At 42.6% G+C, this 25,163-nt stretch overlaps 1 protein-coding gene across 9 annotated transcripts in view; it reads right to left on the bottom strand.

The window, feature by feature from the left end:
• Positions 1 to 25,163, bottom strand: part of ano5a (anoctamin 5a) — a 205,644-nt gene that overhangs the window by 79,275 nt on the left and 101,206 nt on the right. For all 9 annotated transcript variants that reach the window (XM_043705404.2, XM_087996280.1, XM_087996279.1 and 6 more), the window contains one exon: positions 23,763 to 23,873. In XM_043705404.2, coding sequence (XP_043561339.2) covers positions 23,763 to 23,873 — 111 coding nt within the window. The remainder of the gene's footprint in view (positions 1 to 23,762; positions 23,874 to 25,163) is intronic.

Raw genomic sequence — 25,163 nt, 5'->3', positions numbered from 1 at the left:
TTGCCAGATTAAACACCAAGGTGACGTCTTTGTTTGCAGGGCCATATAACCAGTTTCGTCCGTGGACTATTACTCAGTGGTGTTAATAAATCTGAACAACCTTTGGGTGTGACAGTTTTTAAAAAATTCACTCATGCAAAGTGGGCATTGCTGGCTGGGCAGTATTTTATGCCCTCCCTTAAATGCCCTGAGAAGGTGGTGGTGAGCTGCAGTTGCTACATCATTGGCACACAGGTTGGAGGTAGGAACGTTTGGAGATGGTACTGCAGACTTGATCAAGGCGCCTCTGGCTCAGAGGTAATGGTAGACTCCACCATGCCACAAGATCTCCTGCTTCCATGGGATGTTCAGAAAGGCTGCTGTAACTACCCTCAGTGTCTGGAGTTAAGGAAGGGCAAAGCAGCCAGTGAGTGACAATCCAGCACCCATGTTTAATGTGGTTAGTATGGGACAGGATCCAATTTGATCATGATGCGGGTGTGAAAAGCCTGCCATTGATCGCATGTGAATGCTGCTTTTCAGGTTGTGTCTCAGCAAGAGTTCCATCCTTCAGAAAGGCAGAGGGAGACAAATAAATCTGGCAAAAGGAGAGAAACTCATGACTAACAATTTACTGGAACCAGTGTAGCCGGCAATGTACTAAGGCAGTGTAAGTAAGTTCAAAACACAGAGTCTATCAGCAAGAATATCCTGGAAGCTCTTGCTTTTAAAATACTTCCCTGCAGAAGGATTGCACCAAGCAGAAGGACTTACTTTGAGCAGGATTTGTCCGGCTACCTGGTGAGCTGGAGGTGGGTGGGCTGGCAAAACGGCGTGTGTGTGTGTGTGTGGAGGGGGGTGGGGGGGATGGGGTGGGGGTTGGTGAGAACAGAGGGAAAGGTAGTTACATTGGAACAGTCCCATGGCACAAACCCATGAGGGAGTTTTCCCAAGAAACGGCTCACAGCCCCCAATTGGAATGATATTCTATTCCAACTGGCATTGTGCCAGTGATAGAGGGAACCATGTGAGTTGGAGGCACCAGGTCCTACCAAGGGCTGGACAGACATCAAAGGGCTGCCTTGCAGGAGGACCCTCTACCCCAACTGTTGGGAACTGGAGTCCCCTTTAGAACTGAATTCTTGTCATGTTTTGAGATTAATATTTTCTGTGTAACATGTAACCTCACTTAATTGTGTTACAGTAGAAAGTAGCTTTTGATAAACACAGTGTTTGGGAAAATAGGAGTTTTTGGTTCTTTGAAGGACCTTAAAATGGAGGAGGCAATGGTTGTCCATCATGAGTAACTAGCCATGCTCATTAGCTAAAAGGCTTCAGTTGGGCCTTTGATTCAGCATAGACTGCCAGTTCCCAAAATAAGGGTTAGTAATAGAGATGGTTAGTGAGAGTTGGTGAGTGAGTTAGAGAGAAGCTAATGGGCCAGGGGAATGAGCCATTTCCTTCTTGGGAGAAGTCAGGAGTTTTCATGCATCAGCCCAAGGGAAGAACAAGGATTGTTACCACTAAAGACTACAAAACATCAGGCTCATACATGGCGCCACTCCAACACTGTAGGGTTGCACTGCCCTGCTGCTCCATTCTGTGGAATGGCTTCAGGATCGGTAAAGGTGGGACAGTTACCCACGATGTCAGGATGAACATCGCCCCCTTGTCCATCTCCATTTGAGTTTTCAGTCACCTGTAAGCCTGTATGACATAGCAGTTCGATATCAGTGCGACTTGCCCCTGTAGTGAGTCCACTCCTAGCAGGTGAATCACTTACTACAGAAACGCTGTGTAAATAAAACTCATTTCAGTGATAAAAAACGCAGCAAGTATTACCTCCAATGTGCTAATGTTTTACACTGTGTCAGCCAAAGTTTGTGAGGGCGGTGGGGGCAAGAATAAACTTGAAACGCACAAGTAAACATACAGAGTCCACTCGCACAGCAAATAGGGTCTGTTCAACAACATCCCAATTCACAGGACCGGTGAGAACTTGGAGGCAAATCCTTTAACAGAAGGAAGTATTCTAAAAAAGACAAGTATTTTCTAAAACTGAAGCCAATTTGCTTGAGAGAACAGTAACGGTACTGTGTCACAGCCACCAAGTGAGTGGGCGTGTTTTCACATGCTGCTTCCCAGTTTCAGTCTAGCAGACAGACCGTCTTTTTCCCCAGGGAATGACAAGTCAATTCAAAACCACAAAGTCAGTCAGAACACTCACACTTTCCAACTACTCCAGCCGAAACATCCTGCCTGCTGACATGGTGAGCACGAAAGCAAATTAATACACATAATGGAAGAGTCCATGACAATTTAATTTTTGATTAATAGACAATAGGTGCAGGAGTAGGCCATTCTGCCCTTCGAGCCTGCACCACCATTCAATATGATCATGGCTGATTATCCTTAATCAGTATCCTGTTCCTGCCTTATCTCCATAACCCTTGTTTCCACTATCCTTGAGAGCTCTATCCAACTCTTTCTTAAATGAATCCAGAGACTGAGCCTCCACTGCCCTCTGGGGCAGAGCATTCCACACAGCCACCACTCTCTGGGTGAAGAAGTTTCTCCTCATCTCTGTCCTAAATGGTCTACCCCATATTTTTAAACTGTGTCCTTTGGTTCAGCACTCACCCATCAGCGGAAACATGTTTCCTGCCTCCAGAGTGTCCAATCCTTTAATAATCTTACATGTCTCAATCAGATCCCCTCTCAGTCTTCTAAACACAAGGGTATACAAGCCCAGTCGACCCAGTCTTTCAGCATAAGGTAGTCCTACCATTCCAGGAATTGACCTCGTGAACCTATGCTGCACTCCCTCAATAGCCAGAATGTCTTTCCTCAAATTTGGAGACCAGAACTGCACACAGTACTCCAGGTGTGGTCTCACCAGGGCCATGTACAGCTGCAGAAGCACCTCTTTGCTTCTATACTCAATCCCTCTTGTTATGAAGGCCAGCATGCTATTAGCCTTCTTCACTACCTGCTGTACCTGCATGCTTACCTTCGTTGACTGGTGTACAAGAACACCCAGGTCTCTTTGTACTGCCCCTTTACCTAAATTGATTCCATTTAGGTAGCAATCTGCCTTCCTGTTCTTGCCGCCAAAGTGGATAACCATACATTTATCCACATTAAACTGCGTCTGCCATGCATCTGACCACTCACCTAACTTGTCCAGGTCACCCTGTAATCTCCTAATAATCTCCTCACATTTCACCCTGCCAGCCAGCTTAGTATCATCAGCAAATTTGCTAATGTTATTACTAATACCATCTTCTATATCATTAACATATATTGTAAAAAGCTGCGGTCCCAGCACTGATCCCTGCGGTATCTCACTGGTCACTGCCTGCCATTCCGAAATGGAGCTGTTTATCACTACTCTTTGTTTCCTATTAGCCAACCAACTTTCAATCCAAGTTAGTGCCTTGCCCCCAATACCATGCACCCTAATTTTGCTCACTAACCTCCTATGTGGGACTTTATCAAAAGCTTTCTGAAAGTCCAGGTACACTACATCTGCTGGATCTCCCTCGTCCATCTTCAGAGTTACATCCTCAAAAATTCCAGAAGATTAGTCAAGCATGATTTCCCCTTATAAATCCATGCTGAGTCTGACCTATCCTGTTACTACTATCCAGATGTGTCGTAATTTCATCCTTTATAATAGACTCCAGCATTTTTCCCACCACTGAGGTCAGACTAACTGGTCTATAATTTTCTGCTTTCTCTCTCCCACCTTTCTTAAAAAGTGGTACAATATCAGCCACCCTCCAATCTGCAGGATCCCGAATCTATCGAACTCTGGAAAATTATCACCAACGCATCCACGATTTCTCGAGCCACCTCCTTCAGTACCCTGGGATGTAGACCATCAGGCCCCGGGACTTATCAACCTTCAGACCTAACAGTCCCAACAACACCAATTCCTGGCAAATATAAATTCCCTTAAGTTCAGGTTCTTCAGCCACTGTTACCTCAGGGAGATTGCTTGTGTCTTCCCCAGTGAACACAGATCTGAAGTACCAATTCAATTCTTCTGCCATTTCTTTGTTCCCCGTAATATATTCCCCTGTTTCTGTCTTCAAGGGCCCAATTTTAGTCCTAACCATTTTTTTGCCTTTCACATACCGAAAAAAGCTTTTACTATCCTCCTTTATAAGAGAAAAGGGTATACAAGCCCTTGTATACAAGGGTATACAATCGAATACACTTTAAGAGAAAAGTGTATTCGATTGACACAACCAGTTTACTGCCAAGCTGGCATGTGTGGGGTGCAGATGGTATTTGTGGCCCCAAGCAAGTGAATGAGCAGATGAGGGTGAGGGGCACATTTAAATGGAATGGGAATCTAGCCTGCACCTTCTCACCCTGCCCTGAGCCGTTCCTCTATCACAAAGAGCTGGTAAGGCATCAGCCAGCCCACCAGTTAGTGGTCTAGAGTTGCCAAACTCCATGGGCCACGCATCAGGAGACGTCGGCAGACAGGAGGTGACAGAAAACTAACAACATGATTTGAGTGGTTTCTAGGCTGGGGGTGAGGGTTATGTATCAGAATCCCTTCCAGCTAGACTTTATCAAAAAGGAGATCTGAGAAAAAAATAATTCACCCAGTGGGTATTGGGCATCCAGAACTCACTGCTTTGAAGGGTGCTAGAGGCAGGAACCTTCAAGATACTTGAGAAATATTTAGATGAACACTTGAAACTCACATTCTCTCTGTAACTTTGTTCTCTACAAATTCTGAGAACCATTGTTAGGGGAGAACAGGAATAGACCCCCGTTATAGAGGTCCACACCGACATATGTTTGAGCATCAAGTTCAGCTTCTACAAACTATCCATTAACCAGAATAAATTCATAGCCTAATAGTGTCAACAAATAGAGAAGCAATAGCTTTTCCCTCACATGAAGAGATATAAACCTGAACTCTGAAAATATAGATGTACGTTTTCCTTCCATAACCTCAATCCTATTCCATGTCATTGATCTTGGCATTTCTCATCATCTTTGCTACTCTCCATTTTTGTTTCGTAAAGTTCTGTTTCCTTGACTCTCTGACCTTCACATCTGTACACAAAAGGAAATTAAAGATCCATGAAAATGTCATAGGTGGAAAACATATTATTGGCTGCAAAGTTTTTTTGCACAATAAATCTTAAACAGCCACAACAAAAACTTGCTTGTTTTGTAATCATACAGAACTCACTGGCACAGAATGGCTCTAACTGAGACACAAAGGATTTCTGGCTACTCAGAAGGGAGCTCTTGTGTTTTATGTCTCACAGTCAATTGTCAATTTATCTTTAAGAAACATGTTCATGATATCTTCATTGTATCATAGCTTATGGCTAAAAACCTCAGAACTCCAGGTTATAGTCCATCAGGTGGTTGAAGGAGCAGTGCTCCGAAAGCTAGTACTTCTGATTAAACCTGTTGGACTATAACCTGGTGTTGTGCGATTTTAACTTTGTACACCCCAGTCCAACACCGGCATCTCCACATCATAGCTTATGGCCTAAGGTTAAAAGATCACACTACTCCATCTTACCAGACATCACTTGAAACGCGCAACCCTCCTGTAAGCATGCTTCTCTGTTGTAACTCGATGGTGTAAATATTAGCTCAGACACTCCTGTGCTTGAGGAATGCAACATCTACATATCATAATTAGTTACTCAATTCTTCAATACCACAATAAATATCCAGTTTCTCATATCATGGGAGATAATATAAGCACTATTGCATCATGTATGACAGCTTGATATAGAATCCTGTAGCATCCTAATGAGGTAAACTTCCATTCTCCAAAACTCTAAGAGAATAAAAGGTTCAATTTTCTAAAGCTGTCATCATAGAATAATCCCCCTCAAGCCAGGCACTAATTTGTCGAACCTTCACTGTACCACAACTGATGTAAAGTATATACTTTCTTAAGTGTGGAGACCAAAACTCCCCACAATATTCCAGATGTTGTCTCATTAAACCCTGTACAACAAGACATCTTTATTCCTGCACTCCAATGCCCTTGCATTAGAAGCCAACATTCCCAATTGCTTGCATGCAACTTTCTAGGTATGTTGCACACACCTTTCTCGGTACCTGTGGTTCAGTCACGTATTAGTGGGTTGTTCGGCTCATCTCATGTAACTCTAAACCCTGAAAATGAACAGAGAACTTCCCAGTTGGCAGAAGATCAAGCAGTACATTTGCATATAGATCATGCAGCTTAAACCATTGTATCAGGGAAGCTTTGTATTTCATTTATTGCATCAGCCAGTCAAATAAAAATGAACTGCAGTTCATCGCTAGGGCAACAAGATATAAAAGCAAAGTGGTGAATGGCACTGGTAAATCAATGTTATAACTGCAAACCAGCTCATTATTAGTTACAGAGAATCAAATAGGGTCTCTTGTGGTGCGGTGGTAGCGACTGTACTTCTGGACCAGGAGGTCCAAGTTCAAGTCCCACCTGCTTCAGAGGTATATCATAACATCTCTGAACAGGTTTGCTTTGAACTACCTAGAATCAAAAAGGCTGGATTGATATTTAGGTTAGCATTATTGAACCTGACAGGACAGCAGTTGTACCAACATGCTCTTTGAGCAAGCTATCGAATTATTCTCCCACTTACCCCATAGCCCTGCAATGCTCTCTTAGGTACCTAACCAGCTTCCATTTCAAAATTAACATTCAAACTATTTCTGCTGCCTGTGAATAGCTCTGCAGATCGCAACGTGCTGCATAAAAATACATTCACTGCCATTTTAGAATTACAATGTCTTGAGGCTTTAAGTAATTCTTTTGCCTAACACAGTTTAACAGAAGCATTCACCTGCACAGTTCACCACACAAACTTCATTTCAAGATGTTCTTATTCCTTTCTGCACAGTATTGTACCCATTTCCACAGCTAGCCGACAATACCACAAGGTGGCAGTATCACAGGGTCCTCTCGTGTGGTCTATTTGTTCTGCATATTCTGTCCAACCACTGCAATAAGCATGGATATCAAAAGACCACAAGATAACACTTACTGTTTAACTGCTGTTGAATTCTTACTTCCTGGAATAATCCAATTTCCCTATTCATTTTACTAACTGCTGATTTTAATGAACAATATTTCCATAAACCTTCCTGACAGGAAAAGATCCATCTGGGCAACTTATTATTCATCCACTGACGTTTGTTTGTGTTAATATAGGGAGGGGGTCCTGATTGGGTTGGAGTGAGGGGAGGGGAAACACAGTGACAGGGAGAGACCCAGGGTTGGATGGATATGAGAGGTGGGAGGCACGGGGGGAGTGGGAGGGAGAAGGGGATTGAGGTGAGGGGAGCGTACTGGGAAGGGGAAAGGCTCAGTGAGGTAGGTATAGGGGGTACACGCTGGGTGGAGGTGGAGCAAAGGGAAGGGTGATGGATCCAAGTTAGGGGTCAGAGCACTGTGGTGGGGAGGCGCTTATTAAAGAGAGGAGGGGACAACTAAGGGAACAGGCATCTTTAAAGGGGAATGGTGTATTGGGAAGGATGAGGGGCACAGTGTGGCAAAGGGCACTATGAAGGGAATAGGGGCACAAGTGAAATGAGGAGAGGCAAGTTGGCCTGAATTAGCTCAATGCACAGATCTCAAAAAGTCATAATTGGTGTCTAGCAGGCAGGGGATCACAAACTTTCACAGAGGGTTACAGAAAGGAGTGACAGACGTATCTGACGTTATACAAGGAGCTCATTCTCAATGAGCTGAAGACTGTGGAGACAGCAGACCTGTGAACATTGCTCTAGTCACCTGCTGAGTGCTTTACAAAACAGCTTTGGGTTTCAAAAGTGGGAGGAGAGGTACAGCTGTACTGAGGAAATATTGGGGATACAGAAGCTGGTATTCTCGATGACAGATCGACTGTGATCCAAGGTTGACAGCTCCAGATTCAACCCGCGGAGACAATGAGGCAGACATCACAGGCTGAGCTGGCCATGTAGTTTCTGTCAACTTTCAACACTGCTTTGACATTGAAAACGCAACTGGATATTTATTGATTGGCGCAGAACTAGGATAGAGAGCCAGAGGGCCAGATTCTCATTGTTGAGATGAGTCAGAGAGTTATCCATCTCATCCATGCTGACCAGATGTACTAAATTAATCTATTCCCATTTGCCAGCAATTGGCCCATATCCCTCTAAACCCTTTCTATTCATACACCCATCTAGGTGCCTTTTAAATGTTTTAATTGTACCAGCCTCCATCACTTCCACTTCCATACACGCACCACCCTCTGTGTGAAAAAGTTGCCCCTTAGGTCCCTTTTAAATCTTATCCCTTTCGTCATAAACCCATATGTCTAGACTTCCCTAACTTGAGAAAAAGACTGTCTATTTACCCTATCCATGTCCCTCATGATTTTATAAACCTCTACAAGGTCACCCCTCAGCCTCCAACACTCAAGGGAAAATAGACCCAGCCTATTCAGCCTCAAACCCTCCAACCCTGACAACATCTTTGTCAATCTTTTCTGCGCCCTTTCAAGTTTCACAACATCGATACTATGGCAGGGAGAGCAGAATTGAATGCAGTATTCCAAAAGTGGCCTCACCAAAGTCCTCTACAGCTGCCCAGGAATTGGGAAATTCCAAGCTTCCCAGGGGAATGAAGTCGGTATGGGGGTGGGGGGGGTGGGGTTGAGTTGATTTTCAGGTAAAGTTGCATCAGCTGTACCCTGAACAGAGATAACTTTCAGCTTCAGTTGATGATGGAGAGCTGTCTAAAAGGCCCATTTTGTCCTGACTTCATCCCAGCTGCAATTAAACAAAATAGGGAAAGAAGAAATCCAGGAGTAGTGCCTGACGTACAGCCGAGTTGATAATGCTGGGTATGAGGAGGTATGTTGTCTTATGTCTCTCAGTCAGTACGTCAACTTTAGAGCCTTTCAAAGTCACGCCTCTAGTATCTGTCTATCATAGGATGTGATCTGAGCACATAAAGCAGATCTCATACCCCTTCCTACCTCTGACCACTCAAAGTATATCCCTCTACATGCCTTTTGTTACAATCCTAACAGCTTGACATTTACCCAGGCACTCACATACCTGAGGAACGTACATAATAATCAGCAATACTGAAAGGCTGTAGGATTCTTCAAACCACAATCCATGCTTATTTTCTTGTATTACAGGAGTTAATATCAGCTTTACTGTCGCAGGTAGTTGGAGGTAAACTCACATGAATATGAGTTCTGAAATTAAAGGGAAAGTCAGCATAGTTCAACCAGATCACAGGGCTGCTCCCTCATTCGAGGTGACGGTTTACCGGTGAGTAACCACACCTCAGATGAGGAAAGAGGTTGAGGAGGAGAGTCCTTCATGGTAACCTCAGCTAGTGCAGGAATTAAACCCACACTGTTGGCATCATTCTCTATTGCAAAGCAGCCATCCAGCCAACTGAGCTAACTAAACTAAATTATTGTGTGTAAGATGAAAGACATTCCTCAATTTACTACTTGTCTGCTATTTCTGATCCAAAAACAAATGGTGGAACATCTACTCACAGACATGAGAATGCCACCTGAACATCTTAAACATTAACTGTTAAAAAAGATATAAATGGAGCCATTCGAGAGCTGAGCTGGAGAAGCAGAATGATGCAATAAAGCCCTCTAATGGTGACAGAGCTGAGAGAAGATTTAGCGAACAGTGTTAATTTTTGCACAAGATGGGTAAACTGATAGGAATGTAAGACAGACTCAGTAATTTCTGCTTGTAAGAAACATGACGCAGCCCACAGTAATTATACACATACAGATGATTCATTTCACAGCAGGGCTTGAGATATAAAAGCTCAAGAGACATGATCATAACAGAGAAACATTTTGAAAGGATCTTTTATTTTGAAGTGACGTGCCAAAATCTGCATTAAAAATCCCCGAGGTCACAATTTTTATCCCATTATTAACTAGCTGATGTGGGACTATATTTACTGTCATTGCCTCAAAAGCACGAAACTCCTTCCCTAACAGCACTATGGGATTAGCTACACCTCATGGACTGTAGTAGTTCAAGAGGGCAGCTCACTCCCAAGGCAATGAGGGAATGGGCAAAAATGCTGGCCCAGCCAATGATATCCACATTCCATGAATGAACAAAAATAATACTCCAGAGATTAATCAGGCCCTTGTCTCACAGCACAAAGAGTTGAGAATGGTAGATGAGTTTTAATTTCAAAAGTTAACTGCTGTCTATTGCTTCATTATAAATGCAAAATGGCGCACTGCAGGACAATATGACCCATTGAAGCTTACAAAATGTTTAAAAGGATAGATGTTTGTCTGCAGGTAAGATGTTTCCCCTAGTTGGGGAGTCCAGCACAATTTCAAAATAAGGTGGATGGGCATTTAGGTCAGAGATGATGAGAAATATGTTACTCAGAAGATTGTGAACCTTTGAAATTCTCCAGCACAAAAGAATGTAAAAGCCCAGTCTTTGAGGCATATTTAAAACTGAACAAAAGCAGAAGTTGCTGGAAAAGTTCAGCAGGTCTGGCAGCATCTATGAAGAAAAATCAGAGTTAATGTTTCAGGTCTGGTGACCCTTCCTCAGAACTCAATACTTGATTGCCAGTGGCGTACAGGGCTCTGGGCATGGGCTGAGTAAAAGGCTTTGAAGTGTTCTATCAGCCATGATCACATTGAATGGAGCGATAGTTTCAATGGGCCGAATGGCCATATTTTGTTGCTGTGTCACAGTAATAGTGATCTAATTCTAAAGACAGATCCCTAAGAGCAAACTGCGATATTTTGAAAAGTTGTTAAATACCAAAAACATCCTATGACTTCTGCGGGAGATACTAGATAAAAGGTAAAGATTAAACCCAGCATCCTATTTGTTTCAGACAATATCCTTTTCTGGTCAGTGAGGAGAAACATAGACTGTGTAGTCAGATCATTCCTGGAGTGCTGAGAGAAGATGATTTACTCTCTACTCAGTAAACACTAAGAGCACATTTATTAACTATTTACACTAATTACAGGAGACATGTAAAGAGATCTTTGCTATCTACACACTCAGATTCCACATCACTGACAATCTAGTCTACTCATCAACACTGTAAATATTCACCCATTACCCTACGCGCACAGAGATTGCATATAGAGTGAACCTGAATCAGCCACCAGTATATTCAGCTTTGCTCAATACATTTTTGATTTTCAGAAATATGACCTTGCTTTCACTTTTGTTTCAATAACTGAGCAACAACTACATAACGTTTATAACGTCATAATGAAGCAGAAAGGTCTGGAGCCTGATGAAACTTAGATTTTGATTTCCAACATGCTAAATTTCCCACATTTTAAATATTCATGATTTTCATTGAACTGTATGTCTTATTAAAGATCTTACATACAAGTATTGTCTAAAATATTTGACTTCCTGTTCTGTTTTGCTAAATTTTAAAGATTTTTTTCTACATGAACAATCTTTGTCACCTGGGGACTTATCAAAGGAAACTCAGCAATTTATCAGCATAATTCACTCAAAAAGCCTTTGGAAATTAATTTGCTTTCCACTGCCGATTTATCTCAGTAAGGTGAATGTTTATTGCCCAATGTTTAGCATTTAAACAATTTTTTAAAAGATCCATGTTACAATGTTGATTTCTTAATTTCACTAAGTAGTTTGGGATCTTTAATATTCATCAAAATTACTGCGGAACAGTGTCACTTGCTTCCAAAAGCATGTGTGGCTCTCAGTATGGGTCACGCTGTCTGAGCATGTACAACTCCATTATCTAAAACGCCCTAGAACCATTTAGCTAACTGTTCTAACTCTCCTCCAAACGTCTTCAAAAATTATTATTCAAAAGGCTATAGGAACACATTGCTCGGGTATAGCATACTTGTATAAAAGAATGTCTGCTTGGATGTGAGAAGGTAGACAAGCAGGAGGCTGGAAGAACACAACAAGCCAGGCAGCTTCAGAAGGTGGAGAAGTCAACGTTTTGGGTGTTCTTCAGGACTAGGCGTGGGTGTCGGGGGAGCTGCAGATAAAGGGGGTAGTGGGGGCAGGGTGGTGAAGTGGGGATAGGTGAAGACAGGCAGAGGGTATGACCTGGTTGGTCAATGGGAGGAATGAATCAGTTTGGTGACTGAGAGGAGTGGAAGAGAGGGGTGGGGCTGGGAAAGGAGTCAGAGGATGGGAAGGGAGATTATTTGAAATTGGAGGACTCAATGTTGAGTTCTCGAGACTGTAGGCTGACCAGGTGGAAGATGAGGGGTTGTTCTTCAAATTTGCGGTTTGGTTCATGTGGCAATGGAGGAGGCCGAGGATGGTCATCTCGGAAAGGGAGTGGGAAGGGGAATTGAAATGGGCGATGACTGGGAGGTCCGGTCCGCCCCTGTGGGCTCGGCTTAGATGTTTGGCATTTGGCTGCTTTGCATGTTCATTGTAGCTTTTGCTTCATTTCCGTTAAACTTCAGAGCGTTTACCAAGCACAGAGAATTGCAGAATCATTGGTCTAAAAATTTCCATTGGACAGTAATGTTAAAATAGCGGTAGCAGGCTCTACCAGAGTTTATACCAATTGGGGTGTAAAACGACACCTAATTTGCTTCAGACATTCTGCAACATGGTTATGAAATTCTAACACTTTCTCTTTAAGCAAAACAGCATTGTCATAGAGATAAATTTTGGACAAATAAACAAGAGAGAGTTTTGAAGCAAAAGGCTTTATAAAAATGCCACCTGACTGCTACTTTTTGTTGATAAGTAGCAATTATATTTATATATTCCAACAGCTGTCAAGTATAACTTGAGATAAAAACATGGCTGAGACTGAGGAGTGACCTTATAGAGGTTTATAAAATCATGAGGGGCACGGATGGGGTAAATAGACAAAGTCATCTCCCTGAAATAGGGAGAGCCCAAAACTAGAAAGACATAGGTTTAGGGGGAGAGGGGAAAAATTTAAAAAGGGACCTAAGGGGCAACACTGTCACACAGAGGGTGCTGCGTGTAAGGAATGAATTGCCAGAGGAAGTGGAGGAGGCTGGTACAGTTATAACATTTAAAAGGCATGTGGTTGGGCATTTGAATAGTGTGTTGGTGGGAAAGCACAGCAGGTCAGGCAGCATCCGAGGAGCAGGAGCATCACCATTTTGGGCATAAGCCCTTCATCAGGAATTCCTGATATATGATATGAATAGGAAGGGTTGACAGAGGTACGGGCCAACTGCTGGCAATTGGGATCTATTTAGGATATCTGGTTGGCCTGGACACGTTGGAGCGAAGGGTCTGTTTCTGTGCTGTACATCTCTATGACAAGGACAAGCCAGGGCCTCAAGGCAGTCAAACCCTATCACTGGGGCAAAACAGAAATTGCTGGCAAAGCACAGCAGGTCTGGGCTGCATCTGTGGAGAGAAATCAAAGTTTACGTTTCAGGTCCAGTGATCCTTCTTCTGAACATCATAGGGACCTTGGTAAATACCCAACCCATTATGCACTTATGAAAAGACACAAACTATGCTGCATACTCTCAAGGACTGTTCCCTCTAAACACTGCATTTCTACAGAAGTATTGTCCTGTCCATTGGAGGCCTTAGGAATGAAGCAGAGGTGATTAGATGGGGTGATGGGACTGGTTTAACATATCATGGCAGCAATTACAAACTCTGCCATTTGACAGAGGAAGAGAAGTTGGGTCACATAGACTCATGGTGGTGGCAGTGTCGATGGAGGCAAGATGGCACCAGGAAGTAGCGTCTCTTGAATCATTGGCACAGCGAGGGTACATACAGCTGGCTGCTTCAGACCTGTGGCTGATTCAGGGGTAGGTAAGACTAAGACATCTCTGACACACATTAGAAATTGTCAGTGTTAATTTTCCTTTTGTAATTACATCCTCCCATCCTGATGTCTCCACGGTGCACAGAACTTGCACCTTTATTCAAGGGATGTGAAAATCACTAATTAGACCAGCATTTCTTATCCATCCACAACTGCCTTGAACTGAGTGCCTTGTTTTGCATGTTCTCCCTGCATCTGTGGGGGCTTCCTTCGGGTGCTTCAGTTTTCTCCCACAGTCCAAAGATGTGCAGGTCAGAGTGGATTGACCATGCTAAATTGACCATAGTGTCCAGGGTTGTGCAGGCTAGGTGGGTTAGACATGGGAAGTGCAGGGTTACCACAGACAGAGTAAGAGGCTGGATCTGGGTGGGCTACTCTTCAGAGGGTCAGTGTAGACTCTATGGGCCAAATGGCCTGCTTCCACACTGTAGAGATTCTATGATTCTAAGATCTCAGAGAGTAGATAAGAGTCAACCACATTACTATGGGTCTGGAGTCATTTGTAGGCCAGACCAGGCAGGTCTCCTTCCCAAAAGGAAATTAGTGAGTCAGATCAGTTTTTACAACAATCAATTATAGTTTCAAAGTCATTATCAATAAAACTGCTCTCAATTCCAGATGTCATTCATTGAATTTAAGTTCCACTAGCTACCAGGGTGGGTTTTGAAACCATGTGTGAACAGCTTGGGACTCGGGATTACTCATCCACTGACATCACCACCCTGTTGTTTTCCAGCTTTTCGAAGCTTCAACTATAGCAAACCTTGTTTTAAATGGCACCTAACAAACCATCAAAAATGATATACATCCAATACTGGAGGTTTACTTTATTATTACAATCTTTGCGATGTCTGAGTGGTCAGTTGAGGGTGTGAGTGAGAAAGCGCTCTGTCGGTAAGTTTTATTTAAGACAAAGTTGCATTATTATTTAAGTGATTTATGATATAAATAGAGTATAACAGTGATGTGCAAACCCCTGCATCATGTTTCTGTTACTGCGTGTGTGATTTTACATTGATTATGTGAACCTCTTGATCAACCATTATATTTGATCAACTGGTACCCTATGGGCGCCAGTTAATAAAAAACTTTGTACAACTTCTAGTATACATAGAAACTATGTGCAGGAATAGTCTATTCAGCCCGTCAAACCTGGTCTGCCATTCAATATGATCACGGCTGATTGTCCAACTCAGTCCCTTTTTCTAACTCTCACCCTATGCCCTTTGATCCATTTAGCCCCAAGAACTCTTTCTATCTGCTTTAGTAAAACATTCAGTGTTTTGGCCTCACCTGCTCTAGTGGCAGAGAATTCCATGGGTTCACCGCTCTCTGGGTGATGAAATAACTACTCTACTTCTCTAAGGGAGATAAATCTTTCTGTAAACTTTCTTATAAAATCTTGTAAAAACCAACGACTGAATGGAAGGTGTTAAAATTAAGACCAAATTCTCTGTGGGCCCTGATTGGTGTATTCCCCATCCTCTAATAGAGCTGGGGTGAAGATAGCTGAGAATGTGATAGGTAGATGAAGTTGGGGGTGAAGGTGATAGGTCGGAGAGGAGGGTGGAGCGGATAGATAGGAAGGAAGGTGGACAGGCAGGACAATTCAAGAGGGCAGTGACAAGTTGGAAGGCTGGATCTGGGACAAGGTTGGGGTGGGGTGAAATCCACATTGAGCCCGTGCAGTTGAAAGGTCCACTCCCAATGCCTGGAGGAAGAACACCTCCTCTTCTGTCTTGGGATCTTCCAACCACAGCATCAATGTGGATTTCACCAACTTCCTCATCTGATCTCCAACATCTGCAGTTCTCGCCTTCTCCGAGCAATATTGAGAGCAACAGATTTTATTTTGGCTCCCCCAATGTGTCAGTACTATTTCATTAGTGCATTCTCCAGCACAGTTAGAATATGATGTGGAGATGCCAGTGTTGGACTGGGGTAGACAAAGTCAGAAGTCACATGACACCAGGTTACAGTCCAACAGATTTATTTGAAATCACAAGCTACAGGAACAGCACTCTGAAAGCTTGTGATTTAAAATAAACCTGTCAGACCATAACCTGGCATCATGCAACGTCTGACATTTCAGACAGCAGAATCACTTTAATTAACAAAGCTGACTTTCAGAATCACCAGTCTTTGATGGGTTGACACTGTTCCCAATTCCTTCACTCAGTGTAGCTCAGTAATGGGAGACAGGGACAGACAGGAGAACACAAGGAGTTCACTGCAATTTAATGCAATTCAGATTTGCGCAGCACATGTTCACAATCAGAAACAGATGAGGGATTCCCCAGGTCAACAGAGCAATGTCAATGTTCAGAAACATCTAACCATGGACAGAAATGGGAAACATTTTCTTTCTCCTCACATGTTAACAACACATTCTCACAAAAATCACATTGGGGAAAGCAGGCCCCTGGCTTAAGAAAAGGCTGCAACGTTTGACTTTTTGAACTTTACTTCTTTATTTTTCTACTTCTATCATAAGAAAACTGTATTACTGAACTTTTTTAACTTATTCCTTTGTTTTTCCACTTCTGTAGCTAAGATTTTGTACCCAGGTATTCTGCACTTTTGATGGTGCCGTCTGTGGTGACACTGTACACTTTTCACAATGCTCCTGTATCCCTGAAATTGAGTACAGGCGACGATAAAATCTAAATCTAATTCCACCAGAAACTACAAAATCCATCAGTTGCAAAGTCAACTTATTAAATAAATCTTAAACGGAATCCAAAGCAGAAAATGCACATATTCTGGAAAGTGAGTCACAAGCGAATTGCAGAAGAGGGATTCACCATAACTAATCTTTTAACAGATCAAAATGAAACCATTTGGGGGAATGTAATCAATTTATATTTTCTTTACTGACATTTATTTATTTTTTGACCTTTTGTACAATGTAATTACTGTGAATATGATCAAATCAAGTCTTAACACAGCAAGTAGTTCAGCAAGTGATTGGAGGTGATTGTCTAGTTATGTGTCTGGGTAGGTTTAAAGGGGGTACAGCTGGGACTGAGATGTGGTAGGAACTGCAAACCTGTATTGTGGGGCTCTTGTGCCACAATAGTATTGTCCCACCTTTTATCCAAAGCATTTGAGTTCAAGTTCGACCAGTGTTGGAATTGTATCGTAATATGCCCAAATAGGTCAATTCACAATACTTTAATTGAATTGTAGGGGCTCTTCTGGGACATTGGGATTTAAGTCCCACACATTCCTGAGGTGTGTACAAACATTATTGAACAGGTCGATCAGAAAATATACCAAGACTGAGTAGTAAGAGCTTTTGTGGTGTAGTGGTGATGTCCCCACCTCTACACCAGAAGGTCCAACTTCAAGTCTTCCCTACTCCAGACATACGTTATAATGTGTCCGAACAGGCTGTTTAAAAATATCTGTAAGACTGATCATCTCCTACCTCTGAGCGGGCTCTTGTGGTAGTGTCCCTACCTCTGAACCAGGAGTCTGAGTTCATGGGAGGCAATGGCCAAGTGGTATTATACTGGATTGTTAACACAGAAACCCCAGAAATGTTCGGGGGACCCAGGCTCACATTCTGCCAAGGCAAATGGTGGAATTTGAAGTCAAAAACTTAAAATCTGGAATTAAGAGTCTAATGATAACCATGAATCCATTGTTGCTAATGCCCTTCAGGGAAGGATCCTTACTGGGACTGGTCTACATGTGACTCCAGACATACAGCAATGTGATTGACTCTGAACTGCCCTCTGGGAAATTAGGGATGGACAATGAATGCAGGCCTAGCCAGTGATGCTCTCAATCAACTCAAGTGAATTTTTAAAAAAAACACCCGCACCAAATGAATGCTTGAACAATTCATTTAAAAAGAAGTAAGACTGGGTAGTTAATAAACTATCTGCAAAGAAAGGAGATAGTGTCAGAATACAACAAATACTGAAGATTACAGCAGGTCATACAGCATCCATGGAGCGACAGCAAGCTAACCATTCATGTCTAGATGATTCTTCATCAGAGCTGTGTTGGTTTCTCTCTCTGACTAGCTTACATCTGACTTGACATGTGGAACATTTGCCAGATTTATTCTGAAGGAGCAGTACACAACCATATTGGTTTCTGCCCCAACCTCTTCTCTGTATCTGAGATGTGGTGACCCTCAGGTTTAATCACCATCTCTCCCAAATGAGACAGCAGCCCTATGTTCTGCTAAGACTATGGTAACTTTACCTTTTTATAATTATCATACAAATAGATGATCACTGAGCAAGGGTAGGCCATTCGACCCTTTGAGTCTGCTCCTCCATTAAACACGATCATGGCTGATCTGACTGAAACCCCAAATCCATATTCCCTCTTACTTCTGATAACCCTTTGCTCACAAGGGCCTATCCCCCTCTACCCTGACAGTGTTCAAAGACTCTGCTTCCACCACCTTTTCAGGAAGAAGCTTCCAAATACTCTCAAACCTCAATAACAACATAAGAACTAGGAGCAGGAGTAGGCCATCCGGCCCTTCGAGCCTGCTCCGTCATTCAATAAGATCACGGCTGAACTTTTTGCGGACCTAGCTCCACTTACCTGCGTTTTCACCATATCCCTTAATTCCTTTGTTTTTCAAAAAGGTATCTACCTTAGTTTTAAGCGATTACTGAAGTAGTGTCAACTACTTCCCTAGGCAAGGAATTCCATAGATTAACAACCCTCTGGGTGAAGAAGTTCCTTCTCAGTTCAGTTCTAAACCTGCTTCGGCTCATCTTGAGGCCATGCCCTCTTGTCCGAATTTCACCCACCAGTGGAAATATCCTCTCTACTTCTATTTATCCACTCCCTTCATAATTTTATATGTTTCTATAAGATCCGCCCTCATTCTTCGGAATTCCAATGAATATAATCCCAATGTACTCAGCCCCTCCTCATAAGCCAAATCCCTCAATTCCAAAATCAACCCAGTGAACCTCCTCTGCACCCCCTCCAGTGGCAGTACATCCTTTCTTATGTAAGGAGACCAAAACTGCACACAGTACTCCAGGTGTGGCCTCACCAGCACCTTGTACAGCTGCAATGTAATCTCTCTGCTTTTAAACACAATCTCTTTAGCAATGAAGGACAAAATTCCATTTGCCTTCCTAATTACTTGTTGTACCTGCAAACCAACCTTCTGTGATTAATAAGAAATAAATTATGTGTAAATTGGGACTCTACTTTTTAAACAGTGAACCAGAGTTCTACTCCCTCCCAATCCTCTCCACATCTACCTTGGCAGGACCCCTCACGACCTTAGTTGTTTCAAGCAAGCCAAACCTCCAAAGGGATTGGCTCCATTACTAATTCCTCTGGGATAATGAACTGTCCGTGACAAAGTGAATGCTTTGCATACTGTAACAGATAGAAGAGTTTATGAAGAGCTGTGATGTGGAGGTGCTGGTGTTGGACTGGGGTGAATAAAGTCAGAGGTCACACAACACCAGGTGTGGTTGGACAGCCTACCTGGAATAATGAATTAATGATGGACAATAATAAACTTAGCATGGAATTACAAAGGATGGACAATGATTAAAAAATGCTTGGAAATCAGCCTTGACTGAAGTGACTGTGGTAATCCGCTGCTGCAGAATCTAGACAGACTGCAGCTACCCACAGACAGCTTGCTAACAAACCTGACATGTAGACCCTCCAATACGCACCTGACGTTGGACTGGAATGGGACATGATTTGGAGATGCTGGTGTTGGACTGGGGTGGACAAAGTTAAAAATCACACAACACCAGGTTATAGTCCAACAGGTTTATTTGGAAGCACTAGCTTTCGGAGCACTGCTCTTTCATACTTCCCAGCCACCTGATGAAGGAGCAGTGCTCCGAAAGCTCGTGCTTCCAAATAAACCTGTTGGAGTATAACCTGGTGCTGTGTGATTTTTAACTTTGAATGGGACAACGGAATGTCTCTCTCAGGACAATCAGGAGCAGCAATCATTCTCTAGACACTGAGGTGCCTAGCACCCTTATTTGGATGAGGTTATGTACACACAGCACCTACCACAATGGACACCTAAGAGCCACCCTGACATCAATGTGCCACCCCTGGTTGGGTCTGATTGATTAGGGTAACCGAACCTGATCAATCCCTTGGTAGATCCTCCACAAGGACACAAAGACTCAGAAGGACAAGAATTGCTGCAAAACTCCACTCAGGGTGGTAACTCGAGAATAACTACTGAAAGAGAAGACATCTCCAAGACCATCGGAAGAAGACATGACCTAGTGGAGCCTGGTCAAGTTCTAGTGGGGTGGTATACAAAGTTAAGTTAAAGCATAAGATAGTTTGTAATGTTTTTTCATTAGTTTATAGTATACTTTATTTTTCTAATATTAATTGTGTTCAGTAAATGAATATTATTGTCTAAGAGTCGACTCACAGTTCTTTTGCTGAATATGAGAATTTAAACAGTCTGAGTGGTGGGTATAGCACAGGTTATAGCCCAACAGATTTATCTGAAATCACAAGTTTCTGGAGAACTGCTCCTTTTTCAGGTGAAGTGAGCTCCTTTGCCTGATGTAGGGGCAGTGCTCTGAAAGCTTGAGACTGCAAACAAACCTGTTGGACTATAACCTGGTGCTGTGTGAGTTCTGACTATGAAGAGTTGGTGATGGATATATTTTTATACAGCGTGGTCACAGAACAATCTATGATACAATTTCCAATTAATGCTGTGCAGTAAAGCAGCCTGATTAGGCTGGATGAACACTGCAGTTGGGAAACACCTACATCCCAATCATTTGTAAACAGGATGTGCTGAGGTCCCTTCATATCACTATAAACAGCATCAGATAGCAACTGTAACTATAGTCTAGCCATCCATATGACTCTGTACAAATTGGGTGGGTGGGTTATGAAGTGCATTTGGTGTTGAGTAGGAAGAAAGTTACAAATATCTCATATGATAGTGTACACATATGTCTTCCCAGAATGACTAACCACTTACAAGATAGATGACTATGTTGCTGTATCCCAGTCAAGAGTTTCAATTCCTGATCCAAGATTTGAAAACATATTCCCCACAGGCCACAGACAGCCCTGTCATGCAGTACTGAGCTTTTGTTTCTACATTACATAATTGCTTTTAGGAATTAGTTCATAAAACTCTCTCTCATATAAAACTCTATATTGCTGTCAACGTTGTAGGGATTGTAATGAAGCCAGGCAGGTGGACCTCAGAGAATATAAGTTCCCTGATTAGGACTGTTAACCTGGTCCAATTAGGGAGCCCTGGCTGACAGATATAAGCAAGAGTGTCAGGGATTCTGTTCAGTTGGGTACTGTTCACTCAGAGGCCTGCCTCTGATGGAGCTGGATCAGTGTCATGTGCAACTGAAGAGGGATGTGGTGACAGGATACTGGCCTTAGTGGAGTTATTTTAGTAGCACAGAGAGAAAAATGCGCCCCTTTAGAGATTCGCTCACCTGACACCCGCACTGACATGAGCAGAATTAGCTAACTGGGTAAACGTGAAAGCCCATATACTACAAGTATACTTTCAGATATGTGGTAAATTTACAGTGGCTGAGTGACAATAGCCTGAAGCATGCTACATTCCCTTACTTCTTTCGAATGATGCTTAGTTTTGACTGGCATGTTCCCTTCATGGTGAATCAATATGAAATTGGCTGACAGCCAGCACCCAAAGGCAAGCAGACAACTGCAGACCCATGAGGCACAGCGGCCTAACATGACACTCTGAGAGATCCTAAATTTCATTCACTAATGGTAAGGCCACAGACTTAGACTCCTGTGGCGAGGAAGTGATGCAAAGTTGGCAATGTTCGCAGAAAAAAAATGTCTCTCCTGAAAGAGAAAAAAAACCCAAGTTTTTTTAAAAAACTGGATTGGAGCCTAAACAGAATAAGTATTATTACCTGCCACTCGAAACAGCTTACTACTTGAATCTGCAAGTTTAAGTCAATAGAATAAGAAGCCTCCAAGTAAATGAGCAAATTTATGAAAAATTATGAACAAATGAGTTTGGTTCTGTGTCAACACTTACTCCAACACTAGCGGGGAATATCAGTTTATTACTTCTGTGTTTAGATGCCTGTGTTCAAAGACTGAAAATGCCCTAAAAAAAATAGTTATCAACAAGACACCACTCATTGAGGGATGTTAACCTTACCATCATTAATATTGTTCATCTTTCACCAACAAATCTAAGTTTTTCACAACCTCAGAGCATTGTAAAGAACTCATAGTGATTTTGAAATTAGGTCACTATTGGAGAACAGGGAAATGAAGCAGCTAATCTGTGCACAGTAAGGTTCTACAAAATGCACCGTTAATCTGTTCAGATGATCATAGAAGAGGTCCTTTCGCCCAGAGTCTGTACCAACAAAAAATAAACTCAATCTACATTAGTGCCACTTCCCTGTGAAGGTGACTGAGGGATTAACCTTGTCCAAGAAAGCAAAATGACTCCAGTGCAATTCTTCCAAATATCGTGTTAGGGTCTCTACTCAACATTTCATCTTAAGGTCCCCACTTCAGACATTGCAGTGCACCACTGATGCTGTACAGAAATGTAAGCCTGGCTGATAAACACAAGTTTCTGTACAATAGCCTGAAAGCTCAGTACTGACTGGCTCAAATGCCACCTCAAAAATGCCCAAGGAACATGAGTAGAAAATGAAGGGGGGAAAATTGCGGTGAGTATCAGTCTTGGCACTTGCTCTGTTATTTTCAGAAACGTGACGATAATGAGAACAAAACTGCAGTACGTTGTTGTGAAAACAACAAATGCTGGAGATCACGGGTCAGGCTGCAGTCATGGAGAGAGAGCAAGCTAACGTTTGGAGTCAGGTGACTCTTCATTAGAGCGCAGTACATTGACCTGTTTCTCTCAACTACCTAGGTGTGGGGCCTTGCCACTGGGTCCTGAACATGCATAACCATTCCCCCAACCCCACTGTATCCCTCAAAACTACCGCTTCATTTAGCGAGCATAAGCACACGTATTCAGTTCCACAATCACTGATGCTAGTTCAGCACATTCCATAAATTTACAGTGATCTGTGGGTGGAACTCTAGGACAGGCAGTCACAGACTGCAGTTGTGGCCATGTAGGAAGAAGCCAAGGAAGAGAAAGAATTCTCTTTAAGCAAGGGAAAAAAAAAGAGAAGATCGCTCATCTCATTCGTAGTAAATTCAAGTTGCTTTCTGGACCAAATGTCTAATCGGATACACATTCACACAACATGAATGAATTTGGTCCCCTTACTAGAGGTCGATGCATTTGAAACAGCTCAGAGGAGGTTCACTAGGTTGATTCCAGAAATAAGGGATTTGTCTTATTAAGAGAGAGACACTAATCCTATCGTAGCTGTGGAATTTAGCAGAAAGAGAGGCAATCTAGTTGAGGTATACAAGATGCTAAAGGGATTGACAAAGTAGATTTGGAAAGGATGGTTCTTCATGTGGGGCAATCTAGAATGAGAGTTCATAGCTTTAGAAGAAGGGTAGCAGATTCAGAATAGAGATGAGGAGAAATTACTTCTCTCAAAGGATTGTGAAAGTCTGGGATTCTCTACCCCAGAGTGTGATGAACGTTGGGTTACTGAGTAAATTTAAAGAGGAGGTAGACAGATGTTTAATTAGTTATGGGTTGAAGGGTTATGGAGAGTGGGCAGGAGATTGGAGTTGAGGCAGAGATGATACCAGCCATGAGGGGCTGAATTGCTTACTCCTGCTCCTCGTTTTTATGTTAACTTGAGTTAACAACTGCGTCCAAGATTGTACTTTCTAGCTGTGACCCAAGAGAAATAAAGAATTAAATATACAGAAATGGGAGACAGATGTGAAAAGAGTAAAGTCAAAAGTGAAATACCATTCCATCTTCCCTAGATTGCAGACTTCCATGACCATTACATGTGGAATGAACACCAATATGAAAAGCCATAGTTCTTACCATTTTCTTTTCGGCATCTTTAGGATCATCCACATAGGAAAGGATGAAGTCAATTCTTCTGACTCCATCGCAGAAGAAAACAGAGTCTTTGCTGTGGATCTGCTTGTCAATCTGAGGAATAAGCAGAAGATGTGATGCAAAAACCATGCGGCTGAGCAAAGGGAAAACAGACCCATTTTCAAACTCTGACACGGCAGGTACTGACCAGAAGGTAAATAATCTGGACACAGCTGCAGCAGAGAGACCATGTACACTTATTCAGCGATAGCAACGAGGTACGCAGGAATCTGGTGCACAAGAATGCTCTTGGTTCTGACAAAGTGTCTTCTGATCACAAGACTAGGTCCCTCATTCATTTGTTATTTACAGCCATCGAACACAACTACAATTGTAATATAATATAGCTATTCTTGCTCAACAAAACAATTATAATGCAGCATCCTTCTTTGTCTGGTGAATTTTAGAGAAGGGAGTTGAAAGACCTTCCTCAGAGCATTCATCTTCAAGTTACTTTGTTATCTAACGTTGATCCAAATCACAAGGCAGCCGACTGAGTCACCACATAAATCAATGCAAGGCTAAAAGTAGGAAATGACAATAAAAATTGCTGTGTTGCTGTAAAATGCCAAACCTATCGGATTTGCTACCATCCTTTATGGCAAGAAACAACCTCATCTGATGACTCTAAATGCCTTTGTGCAACTAAGGATGTGTGATAATAACAGCCCTCCACTGTGTCAGTGTCTTCCAATTCTGAAAGCACATTGAGAAAAGGACAATATATGCTATGCAGTTAGTGACCAAAAAACTGCAGATGCTGGAATCCAAAGTAGACAAACAGAAAGCTGGAAGAACACAGTATACCAGACAGCATCAGGAGGTAGAGGAGTCAACGTTTCAGGCATAACCTTTCTTCAGGACTACGCAGTTAGTGTCTTATTTTGGAAGACTGAAGAAGTAATTGAGAACCAGGGTCTAAAAGCTGAGATTGAGGTCATTGATCAACAGGGAGCAGTGATCCTTGCTGTTCCTGTATGTTTAGATTAGATTAAATTCCCTACAGTGTGGAAACAGGCCCTTCGGCCCAACAAGTCCACACCGACCCTCCGAAGAGCAACCCACCCAGACCCAATCCCCTACATTTACCCCTGACTAATGCACCTAACACTATAGGCAATTTAGCATGGCCAATTCACCTGACCTGCACATCGTTGGACTGTGAGAGGAAACCGGAGTACCGAAGGAAACCCACGCAGACACAGGGAGAATGTGCAAACTCCACACAGACAGTTCCCTGGTGCTGTGAGGCAGCAGTGCTAACCACTAAGCCACCATGCCACCACGTTTCAGAGACTTGGGAAACTTACAACAACCACAAAGTACTGAAGAGGTCCGACCACT

This window comes from Chiloscyllium plagiosum, unplaced genomic scaffold (genome assembly GCF_037043375.1).
Source record: "Chiloscyllium plagiosum isolate Xiang-an unplaced genomic scaffold, Cpla_swu_hap1 HiC_scaffold_18, whole genome shotgun sequence".
NCBI lineage: Eukaryota > Metazoa > Chordata > Chondrichthyes > Orectolobiformes > Hemiscylliidae > Chiloscyllium > Chiloscyllium plagiosum.
This window is presented reverse-complemented; position numbering and strand designations above follow the sequence as displayed.